This window comes from Quercus suber, unplaced genomic scaffold (genome assembly GCF_002906115.3).
Source record: "Quercus suber isolate HL8 unplaced genomic scaffold, Cork oak 2.0 scaffold_242, whole genome shotgun sequence".
In the NCBI taxonomy this organism is placed as follows: domain Eukaryota; kingdom Viridiplantae; phylum Streptophyta; class Magnoliopsida; order Fagales; family Fagaceae; genus Quercus; species Quercus suber.
Window position 1 is genome coordinate 333,220 of NW_027069699.1, and position 18,040 is coordinate 351,259.

General features: G+C 32.5%; 1 protein-coding gene across 1 annotated transcript; it reads left to right on the forward strand.

The window, feature by feature from the left end:
* The first annotated feature begins 7,426 nt into the window (after positions 1 to 7,426).
* On the forward strand, positions 7,427 to 11,114 carry LOC112008375 (eukaryotic translation initiation factor 6-2). Its single transcript, XM_024040707.1, has 7 exons — positions 7,427 to 7,436; positions 7,965 to 8,052; positions 8,523 to 8,608; positions 9,007 to 9,051; positions 10,329 to 10,459; positions 10,653 to 10,790; positions 10,857 to 11,114. Exons 1-7 carry the CDS (start codon positions 7,427 to 7,429, stop codon positions 11,112 to 11,114), a joined length of 756 nt encoding a protein of 251 aa, XP_023896475.1.
* Positions 11,115 to 18,040: the final 6,926 nt, after the last annotated feature.

Below are 18,040 nucleotides of genomic sequence, written 5' to 3' on the forward strand. Positions count from 1 at the left end.
TGCATGTGGTTCGTATGACTACAGTTGGTGTCTGTGTAAATTATTTTCTGTTCAATATTTAAAAATTTTTTTGCTTTTTTCTCATAAAACACCTAGTGAAATCATGTTTTCTAAATTTAAAAGCCAAATCTAAATGCTTTTTCATGTTTAAATTTCACAATAATCGAATTGGTTTTTCTACATTAATAAAATTTGCTCTCTGGACATCTTGTTTACTGTATATTTGAATCTGTTTACTGTATATTTGAATCTGTTTACTGCATTCATAAAATCTGTTTTTTGCATTAAGTAAAACCGCCCAGACAAATCAAGACAGTCTAGACAGATACAGACAGATGTTCAAAAGTTACTACTGTTTACTAGTATGTGTAAAAAAGAGATTTGATAGATTCCCGAGATTTAAAAGATTCCCAGACAAACGCAGACAGACTATTACTCATCAGTACTAATTTCCATACCACCGACATATTAACTTAAGTTAAATTTACCTACTCAAGTTACTTTACCATGGTTCATTTCACCTATAAAAGAGACGGACTACAAAGACAAAAGACAAGTTTCTAAGATTCTAAGCTTTTAGGTTCAAAGTTTTAGAAAGCCTTTTGTAATAGCCTTCCCTCTCCCTCAGAAAGACTTTTGTTCTCTCTTCCCTCTTGTAATCTTGTAACCTTTCTCTTCAGACAGTTTTATTTTCAAGCTTATATCAAAGACAGCAGTTTGTTTTCAAGTTTATCAAAGACTGAAGTTTTTATTCAAGTAAGATTTTACTAGTTTCTATTTTCATATTCCATTCTCCATTTTAACCTTATTTTGAATATATCTATTTTGCTATTTACTTCTTTATTATCTATTTTGTCATTGTTTATGCTTCCATATTACTGTTGTGCTTTCTCCTGGGTAGTCATTGATATTAGAGCATCTAGATCATAAAACACCTAATGAACATTGAATTATTTATGTAGAAAAAACAGTGAACAATTTTTCAAATAATGTTGAAGAGAAAATACTTTTATGCAGAATGCTAAAAATACTTTTATGCAGAATGCACCACAATAATGATCTTATTTCTACCCTACTAACTTCGTAGATTGACTAAACTATGAGTTGCAACGCCTCAACATCAAATTGTACAATGCAAAACAAGTTTGGATCTACTTCAACAAATGGATTATCACAAATTCCAACAGATCAACAACTATAGACATACACAAACCACTACGAAGGGAAATGGGTTGGAAAGAAGAGATATTTCCTTAATATGCCAATATAAACGTACGAAAGTCTTGGAAGCGTCGGGCACATCATGATCGGCAAACCTACAAAACTAAGTATAGATATCACCGCAATAAAGTTCACTGTAGCAGAATCACCATGGTCAACCCTATACGAGAAGAGGTGTGAGTTGGAGGTGTATTGTCAATGGCATGGGTTACGAGTTCCTAAGGTACGCTCAGCCGAGTTACCTAGAGATGAACCTGCTAACATACTTGCTCGTCTTAAACAAGAGAACAATCAAATGCAAAGGCGATTAGACCATTTTCATGCAATCCAAAAAGCTAAGAAGCACCTAAAGGGGAAGGCGCAAGAGCGAGCCATCAAGTCTATTAATGAAGTTAATGCTTTAGATGATGAAAGAGATATTTCAGACTTCTCAAATTCAAGTAATGATGATTTCCAAAAATTTCTACCTACGAACATTAGACGCTGTTGTTAATGTCTACATGTTCTGTGCAATACAAAATGTTGTTGTTAATGTCTGAAAACTGATGATTATGTACATTCAACTTTTGCAAATCTAAAGATTAATTATTCATTAACTATTGAGTTTACACGATCTTGTTCATTCAACGATTTTGAATTTTTCAAAAAATTCGGATGATCTATACATTAGTACACAGTTTTCCATTTAATTTTCACGATTTTGTACATTTAGTGAATTAAAACTTTTCAACAAATTCAGACTATCTGTAATCTAATTTACACAATTTTATTTTGTACTTTCAAGATTTTATATAATCAACAAATTCGAACGATCTGTACATCTAAATTTTGTTTTTTACAAATTTGAACGATCTGTACATCTAATGTACACAATTTTCTCTTGAATTTTCACGATTTTGTACTTTCAACGAAATCAAATATCTCAACAAGTCCAGAATATTTGTACATCTAATGTACACAACTTTCCATTGAATTTTCACGATTTGGTACGTTCAACATTTTCGATTTTCCATTAAGATTTTGCGATTTTGTACATTCGACAATTTTGAAATTTTCATCAAATCAGGATGATTAGTACATTAGTAAATAGTTTTAAATTGAATTTTCACGATTTTGTACACTTGACGACTTCAAATTTGGAAACAAATTTGGATGATCTGTACATCTAATATAATTAATTTTCCATTAAGTTTACTCAATTTGGTATGTTCTTCAATTTTCATTTGAATTTTGACGATTTTACACACTCAACAAATTCGTACTATCTGTACATCTAATGTACACAATTTTTCCCTTGAGCTTTCATAGTTTTGTACATTCAACGAATTCAGATTTTTAAACAAATTCATACAATCTATACATCTAATGTACATACTTTTCCATTGAATTTACATCATTTTGTACTTTCAACGAAATCAAATTTCTCAACAAGTCTAGATTATCTATACATCTTATGAACACCTTCATGATTTGGTACGTTTATTGATTTTCTATCGATTTTTCTCGAATTTCTACATTCAACTAATTTGAACTTTTTTACAAATTCAAATTTTTCGAGGCATTTACCATTAAGTGATTTAACACAAAAACCATTTAAGTGCAATAACTGCGCCAATGTTAGAAATAGTTTATGCAGAAAACAGTGAACAATTTTTATGACAAAATAGTGAACAGTTTTAATTAATGCAAAAAACAGATTTTATGAATGTAGTAAGCAGATTTGAATAAACAGTAAATATGATATGCAAAGAGAAAATTTCATTAACGTAGAAACAAATTTTATCAATGCAAAAAAATATATTCAATGATTGTGAAATTCAAACATGAAAAAGCATTCAAATTTGGCGTTTAAATTTAGAAAACACGATTTCACTAGGTGTTTTATGAGAAAACAGTGAACAATTTCTTAAATAATGTTGAACAGAAAATAATTTTATGCAAAATCGTAGAAATAGTTTATACAGAAAACAGTGAACAATTTTTATGAGAAAACAATGAACAATTTTAATCAATGTAAAAATTAATTCATATTTCAAAATTAAAATTTCTATATTTTACAATGCTTCTATTTAAATAAATAAAAACATAAAAAAGCTACTTATTTTTATCTTTATGTTTATTTGTCGATTATCCTAAAAAAAAAAAAATTACACGGTACTCGAGTACTGTAGAAATAAAATTTTCTTCATTTTATTTATAAAAAGGTACTCGAGTCTGGTATGTTCGAGTATTGTGTTGCATGGTACTCGAGTTTACCAAACTCGAGTACCACATTATTATTTTTAATCGACCAATTTCCAGCTCAGCAGTGCCACGGTGGAACTATAAAATAGGGTACTCGAGTTCACCAAACTTGAGTACTAGAAAAAGTGGTAGATTGCCATTTATTTCCGAAACAGTGGTTTTTTGCTAAAAATTTCAAAAAAATGTGGTATTTGGCCATTTTGGCCCAACGAAGACTACCTTTAAACATATATTTGTATTATAATATTATATCATTGATTAGTGAAGTTCCTTTATTGTTTTTTTTCCCCTAGTTATTAGAGCTGTTATATCCTCATATATAGCCATCAATTGGCACAATTCTTATTGGAGACTGTTTGTTTTGTTGCTCAGATACCAATATTTGAAAGAAAAAACGTGTATGCACAAGTAGGATTGATTAATTCGATCACATAATATCAACAACGAAAGCAAGACACAATGAATCACACTCTAAGGAGCCTAAGAACCCTTCCACAGAAAGTAGAAATAGAGAGTAGTTTTCCTTCTCTCATATTCACTTCCACACACCCACTTCCATCAATTACCCAAATAGGTAATGCTACTACTATTTATAGATTTTTGTCGTGTGTAGTTACATAGTTAATTACTGGTTGAAAATCAAGAGAGGCCACTCTTGATTATGAACAACAATGCAGACTGTCAAAGGGAATCACGTTAATCTTTTATGTTCTTTGTCATTATGAGCCCTTTTTATTTAGACTCGCTTTCCCCCTCTTGTATATAAGTAAGAACAATATGAGCAGTTAGAGCTCAAAATAAAAGATAGCATTAAAAATCCAGACTAATACGAGGTTTATACCACAGTACTTAAAAAAGAATTGTATCCAGTGTATAAAGCTCTCACTTAGGAGTTAGGAGCAGTAATTGGCAGGCTACCTCATACCCCATGATTGTCTCATGGAAATTTCATGAACTATTGTTACTAGTTTCATAATAAGGTTAATTTGAGCAACATCTCATCAATGGAGTCCACCACTGACCACATTTATCATACACTAATTACTAGTTACAACATGTTACGTCAGTAATTAGGAAAATGTTGTATCAAACTTATTATTTTCAGCCATGAGGCCAAATGTTTTACCTACACGCTACACCTGCTCAACTTCTCTACCTATGCTCTGATCCATCATATTATTCCACTTAAAAATTATATGCGAAAATGATTTTGCAACCTGACGCATTAACTTTATGGGGTCATGAATCATGATGCTATTAGCAAAGACACTACTATTGGAGGATTAAGAAAAATCTACTACCAAAACAATTAAGCAAATGCCCATGCAGATTTAATTTATCAACTATATTACGTTAAGTCACCTTATCATTCTTTCTAAAATAACCAAGCCTCCCATGCATAGAACTTTAAATTTCATTCCCATATCAAGTTTAGTAAGAAAACCTCATTTTCACAAGTTTCACTATAAATTCGAGTAAGACAAAAATATAATGGAGAAGACTACTAAGACATTGCTCGTTTTCACTCTATTTTTATGGCATTTCTCACTGGTGCTAAAGGAGGAAGAGATGTGCCAAAGAAAGATGATCAGGTCTACCAGCCTCAGAATTTCGACTTCGGCTTTACTTGGCCATTCTTATTCCCTTTTGGGACTGGATTCCGTATTTTTGCAGGCATTCCCGGCTCAGGTTATCTTGGAGGCTCTACTGGTTTTGCTTCTGCAGGTCCTGGTATTGGAGGAGATGGTAGCAATGGGGACATTCCTAATGCTGGTGTTGGAGCTGGAGGCAACTCTCCCTGATCAATCAAATGGAACTAGCATGTTTCGAAGGTGTTTAACATAAGGGTGTGTTTTATGATAATAGTAAATAAACAATGAGCCTCCAATAGGCTGTCCTATTTGTGCTTGTTCAATCATCTTCTACACATATGGCTAGTGATATGTAATGAAACAAAAGCGTGCTTTAGCTATGTTATCTCCTCAACACTTTCAACAAATTAGGACCCTGTCTCAAGGGGTCATTCCTCTTAGGAATGTGATTGTCTTACGCTTACACTCCCATTTCACACAATCACACCATACCTGATGTCCATATATAGATTGTGTGAAATGGACAATATGAAATAACAATTTTCCTTCCTATCATAGTGCAACTCAAAGTACAGTCCAAAGCTTTTTTTTTTTATTATTATTTTAAATAATCCCTCTTGAATTTAATCCTTTTTGAATAATGTTAAAACCCTACCAATTTTAATGCAACCACGATGTTAAAGAAATGACATAACCTGTTGACTGTGAACATACTAAATGTGAATGTGTTATCAATTTTTCTTCAATGATGAAATGAGTCCTCATTTTGAGTAGTTTTACATCTTCTTATTTAATGAAATCATAACATGTATACTTATAGTTTAAATGATGAAAATTGCATTGAAAATGTGACATTATTTAAATGGTGAAATAATATTTTCAATTTCTTGAATCTTTGGTAGTAGAGATTTACATAAAGCAAACTATATTAGTAATTAATTTAATAGGCTAATTGCAACAACTACAATTTTGACATGTATTTTATCTTTAATTCTTGTTTGAATCATAAGAAAATAAATTACTAAAATTTTGTGAGATCGGCTTGGCTTATGTATAAACAAATAGTCATAATTTTTTTTTTTTCACAAACACCATCTTATTATAGAAAAGCTCCACTTCGAGATTGATGACCCCAAATTGCTAGCAAGAAGTTTCGAACATAGAATTTCATATATATATAACGAGGTTTAAGAAACCAAAAAATAGTCATAAATTAAAAAAGGGATAAGTGATTCTCAAAAAAAAAAAAAAATAGTATTTTAAGAGGCCCTATGTTAATTTACTTGAGTGGATTTAATTAAGCTCTAAAAAGTTTAATTACCCTTTTGGGCCGATGTTTTAAAACTCAAACTGTTTAATGAACCATAAAAGCTTTTGAGATTGAATTGAGATTTGATTGATGTCGAACAAGGATGATGTTATAATTAATTTAATAATTAATTAATATTTAAAAAACATATAAAAATTAACAATCTTATCAAAAATAATATTTAAAGAGGTTCAAGTATATCTTAATTAAAGATAAGGTTATATTATTTTACAAATTTATACAAAGATAATTAAATATTCTCCTATTTCAAATACTTTAGCAAATTTGTACCACATAACAATTTTTCAGTATACCAATATAATTTAAAAAGTAACTTCAAATGTTTGGATTACTATATTCCATTTAAACTTTCAAACGAAAAAAAAAAAAAACCCCACAACCACAAGTGTCTTGTATCATCTTAAATAAATATTTTAAATACAAAATACTACCATCTCTAGAGTCTGGACCCTGGCCTTGTAAGTTGTAATTTGAACCTACTCACCTAGGGTTTCAAACAGTAATAAAGAGAAGGAAAAAAAAAATCTATAGCCAATGGGATCCACTTATGGGAATCGCTTATTTTGCTGAAACTGAAAATTTTTAGTCGAAAGTACTGTAAATAAAGGTAAATATTAGTTGAAATAGTACAGTAAGACCCATGAATAGTACCAAAAAATGTAGTGAGACCCATAAATAATAATAATAATAAGCTAGCCAAACATACACTTAATTAAAAAAAATTAAACCATGTTTGGGCCAAGTTGCCGAAACCTAGCCCATTGAGAATGTTTTGAGAGTCGGCAGTTTTAAGAGTCAAGTAGTTTAAAAGTCCTCAACGCGCTTTCATTCTTCTCACGTTAGTTTTTTTTTTTATGAGATAGAAATTTTACTCTAAACTAATCTAAGTGTATATGTGTGTGAAAACTCCCTCCTGGAGACTTGAACTCCGGCCCTTACTCTCCACACCTCACAAGCACTTATACTTGTGGAGTGACCATCGCACCAAGGGTGTGTGGCGTTTTTTTTTTTTTTTTACTCTGCCTCAACCTTGACAATCATGGCCAACAGTAAGGGTATGTTTGGTAATTGTTTTTTCCCCTTATTTTTTGTTTCCAAAAATAATTTTTTATTTTTTAGACTAAAAAACTCGTTTGGCCAAACAAAATGGATAGAAAACAAAAATTGTTCTCAAAACTCAATTTGTGAAAGAAACTGAAAACATGCAAATGACTGTTTTCAGTTTCTAATTTTCAAAAGTCAATGAAAACATGTATTTAACTTAATGAATTTATCTCATTTAATGAGTTATTATTAGAGTTCAAATGCTAGTAACAACAAATTTTAGTATTTTCTATTTTTTTTTCAAAAAACTATCTTTTTAATTTCAACTAACCAAACATGTTCTTGATTTCAAAAATAAAAGAAAATTATTTTTCCTTTATATTCCCAAAAACAAGTTTTTAGAAATCGAAAACATAAACTGTTACCAAACATAACTTAAGTGTTTATGCTATTTGTTTTATTATTGCTATTATTATGTTATTAATTTGTGGGAGATAGAGAATGAATTGATAATTATATACATACGTATACAGGAATTCTATATGATCATGTGGGTGTATATTTAAAGTTCACCAATGCTTTCTGTTTGGTTGCCATTGATGCTTCCGAGAACTTCTATAGGTTTCTCTTTCCTCTTCTTTATTACTTTATTTATTTTATGTTTTTATATATATTGGTTAGGTTCAAGTTATACCTAGTGTAATTCTAACTTAAAAACATTTTTATAAGATTAATATTTTTAAAAAATTTTAACAATGGATTACATATTTTGTATGTTGTTAACATGCCCACCAAGTTTCTTGTTAGTTAGATGTTATTTATTATTTGAATTAAACTTTTTAGAGCTTAAACTAAATACTTTTGATTTTTTTTTTATTTGATCAGATAATTTTACATGTAGAGAATAAGAAGAGACTCTAATCTTAGTGTGGATTTATTAAAATTTTGCTTCAAATTAAAAAAATATTGAGTTGTATAATATAATTTAAATTTATATCAAGTATAACTTGAACCAACCCCTTATATATATATATATATATTTGTGTGTGTATATATAGTGTATACATATGATGAAATGCAAAACTTTGCAGTGCGTATGAGGCTGAGTTAGCAGATGTTATCCCTGTGGTTAAGACTTCCATAGCTGGCACTAGCATTATTGGACGTCTTTGTGCTGGTACTATTGATGATTTTTTAGAAATATAGATTGATATATTAATGGGTACAATACAATAAAAAAAAGTACCCTTAGGTTTTGGCTTATGTATGTACTTCTAAGACTTCTCAAAAATATTCAATTTGCTTACTAAGCATAAACAGCTTGAAACACTATTTGAAAGTTCCGTCTAGAGATGGAAAAGGAAGCAAGAGGAGAGGGGGATTTTTCAAATGGTGCTAAGTAACAATTGTGTTTAGAGAGCAAATTGGATATTTTTGAGATGTTATGGTAGTACCTGACATTAGTGAAGACCTCAGGATAGTTTTTGTATTTTACCCAATTTAAATAATTGCTTTCACATTTCATAACCATCAACCAAAATGAAATATCACCTTGCTATCATTCATGTTTTGCAGGAAACAAAAATGAGCTTCTATTATCTTACAACACCACTGACCAAGGTTGGTTTAAATTCTCATTCTGGACTGAAATAAAATGCATTGTTATTATTATTTTTTCTGATGTAATTAACGATCTAAGTTAACCACTTTATGCCAATCCTGTTAGCTTCTTCCCTACTAAAACCAAAAATTTCACAACAATAGATTTACAATATTTGTGTGTGCGCACGTCCGCACATATATGCATGCATGCATGTATGTGTGTGTAGTCATCTTGACCTAAAGTTGCTTCATAATCATAAGAAGTTCCAAGTAAAATATTGGACTCTTTTGAATTGCCAAGTACTTTCTCTGAAAAATTTTTAATTTTGACTTATTTGATGGTTTGCTTATTCTTGTACTCATAAAAAGCATCAGCATTTGGATTTGGCTGAAAGATATGTTATAGGAGCTGTGAGTTTGTTCAGGAAAATTCTTTTGGCCTTGACGTAAACTGGAATAATGTACAGAGTTTGTTGGAGAAATGAAAATAAAAATAGCACATACCATTAATTTATCTTTGAAATATCTTTCTATTTACATTTTTCTTAAATAATAGGCAATGCACTATAAGCTTGGCCTTGAGAGCAATTCTGAAATTTCAATGAAGGTAGAGGGAAATTCATAATATGTTGAATTCAATTCATGTTTTGTGGCGATTATGTGGCATTGGCATGAATAGATTCCAATTTTAATTATACAGAGCCATATTTTCTTTAAAATTCATAATTAATGGGCAATTGATTTGCAAGTTGCAACTCATTCTACATTAGCAATAGTGATGCATTTTAATCCTCCAATTTTACACTTTGATTGTCTTCAAGAAGATAATGACTTTAGAAAGGATAGAATGGAGGAAAGGAATACATTGGGCTGACTCAAACTAATTTGTTGAGGTTCCATAGCCGACCCCAAGAATTTTGGGATTAATGCTTTGTTTTTTGCTTCTGTTGTTGTTGTTGTTGTGTGGTCTCCAAGAAGCTCATGCATAGATTTCTGCAGCATTTTATCATTTTTAATGAGATTTGGAATGGCATGCTTGGTCTTTTAAAACATTCACTCTTATGCTCAGCAAAGTCTCGACTTTTAACCAGGGTCAGCCAAATGAATAATTTTTCTGTTGAATAAGAGGGGAAAGGGCTTTCTAAAATTTGATTCTCTACTTGGTATAGACATCAATGAAGTTTTTATTATCACAAATCAAAAAGGATTTTGTTTATCCATACTAATTTACCTGCCATGGTTAAATTGTATTCTACCGACGTCTTACTCTTATTGTTTTCTGCCTAATATTGCAGAACTTCAGCACTTGAGAAACAGTCTACCGGATCAAGTCGTTGTTCAGCTAACAGAAGAAAGACTCAATACCCTGGGAAATTGTATAGCATGCAATGACCATGTTGCTTTTGTTCACACAGATCTTGGAAGGGTATTATTGTCTTGTCCGTAGAACAAATATTTTTTAAAGCTGTTTGGCAGCCCAATCTGAAGAAGAGATTGATGAAAATATACTCAAATATTGATCTCTCCTTTCCTTTTTAGCTAGCACCATTAACCCCATTTATCAGCTTGAAGTTGGTAACTTTTTTAGGATACTCATGTTGAAACATTTTTTTTTTCAGGAAACTGAAGAGATAATTGCTGATGTTCTTGGAGTCGAAGTTTTTAGGCATACAATTTCTGATAAAATTCTTGTGGGCAGTTATTGTGTCCTCTCAAACAGGGGTGCTCTAAGGAAAAATGGTTCTACTTGGAATGGTGTTTATTGAGGCATCTACTGAGTCATGTTATGTATACTTACTCTGTCTTTGCTGAATACTATACAGGTTCATCCCCATACATCCATTGAAGCAATGAATGAATTTGCAACACTTCTTCAAGTTCCGGTGTCTGCTGGGACTGTGAACCGAGGCAGTGAGGTGATAGGTGCTGGTTTGACAGTGAATGACTGGACAGCAATTTGTGGTTGGGATACCACAGCAACAGAACTCAATGTTATTGAAGCTGCATTCCAATTGAAGCAAGCCCAGCCTAGCACGTTTATGAATGTGATGAGGAAATCTTTGATTGAGAGCTATGTTTGAGTCTTGCATCCCAGCCTTCAGCCAAGGATTGATGACAATATATTATAGTTATGAAATTAAAGCACTTTTGTTCATTTGGACTTTTCTTTTTGTCATTTATATATTAGCTCTGCCAATGTTTTAATTTAATCAAGAAGCATTAATTTGGACCTATCAAAAAAAGAAAAAGGAAAAGATAAAAAATTAATTTGCGAGTTTGGCAATTGTTTTTGACATTGGAATTTTGGTTGTGGTTATGACTTATGATGGAATGAATTGAGTCTGTTAAGTAGAAAAACATTTTTTTTTGGAGATATTAAGTAGAAAAACTTTAAAATCACTAACAACACTTATTTGTAGCCCATTGGAATGTTAGTAGTGCAAAAGTCTTGTAACTTAACTAGCATCTCTCCCGTTGTGATAGGTAAGAGATAGCATTTTTTTATTGGACCAACGAAACACAGATGGCTAGCTAATGTGTCACTTAACGAACACATTAACAACAAATGGCGGAGGGGTTGACGATTCAAACACTCTCAAATTTCAAGGTGTAAAATCTAAAATTTATAACTTCAAGGTGTAAAATCCAAACATCTCAAACTAAACACAACAAACTTGAAGGATGTGTTTTGTAATTTACCCTAAATTTGTTGATATTTTCAAATTCAAGAAAATTTAAATGGTACAAAAACATTCTAATAACGAAAGTGTTTTAACATTGTAGCATTGTGGGAGTTCTCAAGTAAGGGTAGTTAACACTCTCTTCCTTGTAGTATGTGGTTTCCCTTCTTTGTGTGAAGGATGATGGGTTCTCTAGTATTCTTATATACTTAGAGACTTGGTGTGTTTTGGATAGTATTTAGTTTAGTTACTTAAAGTCTTGGTGTGTTTTGGATATTGTTTAGTTTAGTCCTGTCTCCATGTCCTTTGTCATTTTCACTGTTCAATGGAGCTATTATCTACTTGGTTGAAGAAATTAACTTTGTTTGAATATGAGGAAAATCGGGTTGCCTTGAGATCTAATAGAAAGAAGAGGGAGTTTGTTCTTGCAGGAAAATTCTTTACTCATAGAACTCTCAATGTTGAGGCGGTTGCAAAAACTTTCAGACTGTTATGGCGCACAAAGGGTGGTTTCAATGTCACTGTTGGTGGTGAAAATATTTTGGTGTTTGCTTTTGAATTGGAAGTTGATGCTGAAAGAGTTATTCAAGGCGAACCTTAGGCTTTTGACAGACATCTTCTTGTCTTTGAAAGATTTGATGGATATACTTCTATTCAACTGTTGGGTTTCAAAAAGACTGCTTTCTGGGTGCAAATTCATAATCAACCTTTTCCTCTCCAAACTATTGAGACTGCTTTCAGTATTGGTGAGACTATTGGTTTTGTTATCAAATCGAGAGATTTGGGTGAAATGTTGGGAGCAAATTTCATGAGAGTAAGGGTGATTATTGATGTTTCCAAGCCTTTGTGTAGAGGAAGAAAGATTTCTTGGGATGCAAACTGTGAAGGTTGGGCTACATTCATGTATGAGAGGTTGCCTAATGTTTGTTATTGGTGTGGGTCTGTATCTCACGATAGTAAGGATTGCTCACTTTGGCCGCGTAGTAAGGGTCCTTTGAAATCAGAGGATCAACAATTTGGTCCATGGATTTGAGCTCCTCTCTTTAATTCGGCAAAGAAAGCATTTGTTGAAGTTAAAGGATATGACACTATGAACTGTGGTATGGAGGGATTGATGACAATTCAAGGGACTCGTGTTGTTCATGGTACACCAGAACCTCACTTCAGTTTGAATAATACCACCACCTCGTCTGCTTCTCAGGTTAATGCTGACAATGATATGATGTCTCCACCTGTGGGGGGGAATATGGAGGTTGCGGAGAATGTTTCTTCATTGGCGAGGATCTCAACGATGCTGTTGGAGGATGGTTCGAACGCTACAGAGGAGAATCTGAATTTTGAGGAGCAGTTCCGTGAATTAGATAAGGAGATTAACTACTATCCAGGGTCTTCGAAATTGAATCTCGATTTTCCTGGGCTTCCTTCAGTTGCAGTTCCTATGTTTTCTCATGCCACTTCATCTGTGAATGTGTCAAAGCCAAACTCGGATTTCATTGGGAATGAAGTTGGACGTGAGATGGACTCTTTGGAGACAACTCGGGCTGATGAATTTAAAGTGGGCTGGACTTTTATTAATAAAGAAAAGAAAGGCACACGTGGGAGGCCTAAGAAATTTGTACACGAAGTATTGTTTAACGATGCTGCTTTAACTCTTTCATCTCCTAACAAATTTGCCCTGCCTACCCGTAACTCTAAAAGAACCTGGAAACGAGTTGTTGATAAAACATTAAATTCTTCAGCGATGAAAGATGGGAGTCCTGACCTAGGGGAGAAGCGAAAAGTGGTTGAAACTGAAAGTGAAGAAGATTATTCTATTACAAAGGAAAAGAAGCAGAAAATTGAGGTAAGCTCAACTACTCAAATGGCGGAGGTTGCTCAGCAGCCCTGCTGAGCACAATGAATCTTTTAAGTTGGAATTGTCGGAGGTTTGGGAACCTCCAAACAGTTAATGCCTTGGCAAAGGTGGTTAATAAAGAAAAGCCCATTATTGTTTTCCTTATGGAAACAAAATTGAAAAAAGATTGGTTAGATTTAATTAAGGAAGAATGCAAAATGAAAAATTGTTTTGTTGTTCCTAGTATTGGGAATAGTGGTGGTCTTGTTTTGCTGTGGAAAGAAGATTTAAGGGTAGATGTTAAAAATTCAACTCAAAATCATATTGATGCTTGGGTGGATGGTGGAGAACTTAGTTGGTGGCACTTTACGGGTTTTTATGGTCATCCAGATACAGCTAAAAGGCATGAATCTTGGGCTAAATTAAAGCAATTCAGTTTTTAGTTTTTAGCAAAATAAGTTGTATCCAAACGGACCCATAGTTGGTTTGTATTGGTCTAAACAATATGCATCAAAAGATTGAATATGGCTGGGTTGGTTGAGCCCAGATGAGGGTCGAGTTCAACTTGAACTTGATTCCTTAAGAAAGAAGGAACAAGTGAACAACCGTGCCATGTTCACATTTCTTTATTTTCCTTTTTAAAAGATGAAAAGAGTAAAAGCAGTTGGAAATCCAATGTAGTTTCTTCTTCCGAAATTTATGATTCCCTTTTTTATTTCTGCTTTAACAGGCAATAAAATTTATGATATCTTCTACAAATTTCTTTGTAAACCAAACTTCTTAATGTAGAAACATGGTATAAGGGGTCATTTGCGTATACCTGTGTCATTCTACTTCACGTATTTTACAACATATTCAGAAATATGCTTGTACTGGTAGTATTTTTAGCCACAACTCCACAGCTAATCTTTTCCCTGCAACTACTCCACTCTTTGCTTATGCTTTTCATCCATGAATTAGAGGACATTTGGTACTTTGTAATAGCTCCTGTAATGAAATAGTTATTCATGTGTAATATCAATTAGGTCATTTAGTTGCATCTTAATTATATGGATTAATTATTACATTGGAATAACTATTCTTTAAATTGAAGAATAGCTATTTCTCTTTAAAATAGATGTAATAGTTATTCCTTAATGTATATAATAGGTTTTAAAATTAATATATTTCCAAAAAATATAAAGTTTCCTTATGCATTATCTTTTACAAGTTTTTCATATGTAACAACCAAACTTATGAATAGTAATAGTTATTTCATTACAATGTCTTTTATTCTCAGTAATAAAGATTATTATTCCTAATGTAATCTACATTCAGTGTACCAAACATACCCTTAATTCCACTTAAAAGGTGAGTATAAGAAGTTCAGAGGATGGTACGAACGCTACAGAGGAGAATCTGAATTCCAATTAATTTGCCAACCATATTGCTATGGTCCACATCATTATTCTTTTTTGAAACAACTAAGCGTCCCATGCAAAGACCATATAATTTCATTCCCAGACGAAAATTGAAGGAACCCTCATTTTCACTAGTTGCACTATAAATTTCGGGTGGCCGTAAAGCAATTCTCTCCACACTACAAACAAAGACAAAAGATATACAGTTGCAACGCCACGGTTGGACTTAGGGTGTTCTCTAACTTGAAATTTTTTTTATATATAATAATGAATTTTTTTTATTTGTTTACCCTTTAAAAAAAATGAGGAACACCCTCAAAGAAAAAAAAAAAAATATATATATATATACATTTATATTTATTTATTTATTTGTTCTACTTTCAAGCAAAAAAAAAAAAAAAAAGCCCAAAAAAAATTTGTACTAAAATCTTTAAAAAAAATAAGTGACAGTGCAAGCCCACAAAAAAAGCCCAACATCAATCTTAAACGTAAAGCAAACCCAATCTAAAAAAATTAAAAAAATTAAAAAAAAAAAAAAAAAACCAAAACCCAATATACGATCCAAATCACTAAATTAGAAACCTCAAATCACTAAATCGGAAATCACTAAAGCAAACCTAAAGACAAAATCGTCAAAGCAACATAGCCAATGCTACAACCCAAGCCAATAGACGGATTGGGCATCGTTGCATCAAAGATCTATTAGCCAACACAACCCGAGCTCCAATGCAGAGCACATCGCATCGGGATTCGGGCATCGGAGATCGCTCACTGGATCAGATCGAAGATCGCCGATCAGTCACGTCACTCGTCACTCAACTTAGTCACATCGCTCGCTCCGTCGCTTGTCGCTCAACTCGGCTAGACACGTCGCTCGCTGCATCGCTCGTCGCTCGTCACCCGGCTTGCTCCGGTGGTCCCTCAACCTCAACCTCAAGTATTTAATAACTTCTCTCTCTTTTTCTCTCTGATTCTCTCTCTTTATCTAAAAAATGAAAATGAAAGTGAAATATGAAATGAAATGAATGAGTCTCTCTCTCTCTCTTTATCTTTAAGACTTTAACAATTTAACTTTAGTACTTTATCTTATTCTTTGAACAACTGTGATTGACTCAGCTTAGCTTTAACTTTATTACATTTTGGCCCTGTTCTTGACTTTTTCTTTTTGGCTTTATCTGTTGGTGTTGGTGTGTGTTGGTGTTGTGAGACTTGGTGAGATACAATTAATTGAGTGGTGGAAACAAAAACTTAAAACAAATCCAAACAAACTAAAAAAACCGTGGCGGACTCAATTTTAGTTATGAGTGATGAAGACTTGTGATNTAGAAATTTCTTATCAAACAAGCCCTTGACATATTCTATTTTCCACAGAACAATTTGGGCTGTTTGGAGGGAACCCATAAATTTTGATTTGGTCCCTATGATTTAAGAAGAATTGGTCGTTATTAGGAACAAACGTCAAAGCGACTCTACTTTGAATTTTCACTCCGGTTCTAACTGCTAATGTGGCACGGCATCTCTTTATTGGGTGTTGTAAAACCACCCTTTCATGCCATGACTTTAAACACGTAGTAGGAAGTGGTTCATCTACCTTCTTCGGTTGCACGGTGAGGACTTTGACGGGACTGAATCTATGGACGCAACAATTGCCATGACTCCAACAGCGTGGTTAGGAACTGACTTTTTCTTTCACACGTCAGTCTTTTTTCCTCTTCACTCCCTTCTTGAAATAAAAAGCACAGATCCAAAGAGTGACACAATTCGTAAGGCAGGGAGAGATCAGACCGAACACCCGCCACCACCTTCAGTCTACCGGAATCGCCACTAATACAGGTTTTTATTTTTTATTTATTATTATTAAATATGAGTTAGGTTTGGAATTTTTAAGATGCAATGGTTTCGATTTAGGTCTTTAGTTAGATTTGGTTTTAATTATAGTATTTGGGATAGATTTGGTAGACTAATCCTTGTATTTTGAAAATTCTTATTTTAAAAGTTTGCACCGTTTCACTGCTTAAATAATAAAAAAATGGACACAGAAATATGAGGGCTTGAATCTTCTCTCTATGTGAGAGATGCACCATGAATCTTCAAACTAACTTTCTAGAGAGAGAGAGAGAGAATTGTTTTCTTTGTGTGCTTAAAATTTTTGTAGTGGAAAACATGTTTTATTTAGTAATTGCCCATTTTAAGTCACAAGAATGGTTTATGTTTTTCTCTTTTGGTTTTTGTTGTTTAAAAAAGAAAAAGAAAAAAAGGGCAAGAATAGATTTATTCATTGTTGTCTACTTGGTAGTTGGGTATGCAAGGATAGGGGTGAAGTCACTGGAGGCAGTGGTTCATCGATCTCTCCTTGGGAATTCGTGACATTATGTGATACAGTGATAGACAAAATTGTTTTTTATTTTATTTTATTTTTGTTTATTTACAACTACTAATAAATAAAAAAATACAATCCTGAAATGATAAAAACAAATCAAGGACAAACTCTAGTTCACCGTGGTGAAACTCGGTTGAAAAATGTTAGGGAAATTACATTTTTACCACTTTAAATTATATCTAGATAATACTTTACACCATAAATTTTTTTGAATGCAAATTTTACACCATAAATTATGAACCTCATTACACTTTACACCCCCATATTAATTTGTCATTAACTCGGATGAAAATCCAAGTTAAGTTTATTGTGTAAAATATAATCAAAGTATAGTTTAAAGTAATAAAATATAATTTGTCTTTTGTTTATAAGAGATTGAGAAGATAATTGGGTCTTTTTATGTGTGTCATTTTTCCCTCCAAATTAAGAGCATTAGCAATGAGGATAGTATAGAAGTTCTATTTTACCATCTAAGAATCTATCTATTATTCCAACTCATTTTATATTACACCCTACATCTCAATTTTTACTTTTACCTACAATCGATTAAAACAATATAAACAAATTAATAAAAAAAAAAAATTCTTCTCTCTCTTTCCTCCCACTCTATTTTTCTATTAACCTACAACCACAAATACAACCAACCACTACACCCCCACAATCAAAACTAGCCACCTCCTGATCTGCCACATTAAAAATAAATAAATAAATT

Coding starts and splice junctions, on each gene's coding strand:
- LOC112008375 (XM_024040707.1), top strand. Junction 9,052..10,328: donor TTACAACACCACTGACCAAG/GTTGGTTTAAAT, acceptor CTAATATTGCAG/AACTTCAGCACTTGAGAAAC. Junction 10,791..10,856: donor ATGGTTCTACTTGGAATGGT/GTTTATTGAGGC, acceptor AATACTATACAG/GTTCATCCCCATACATCCAT.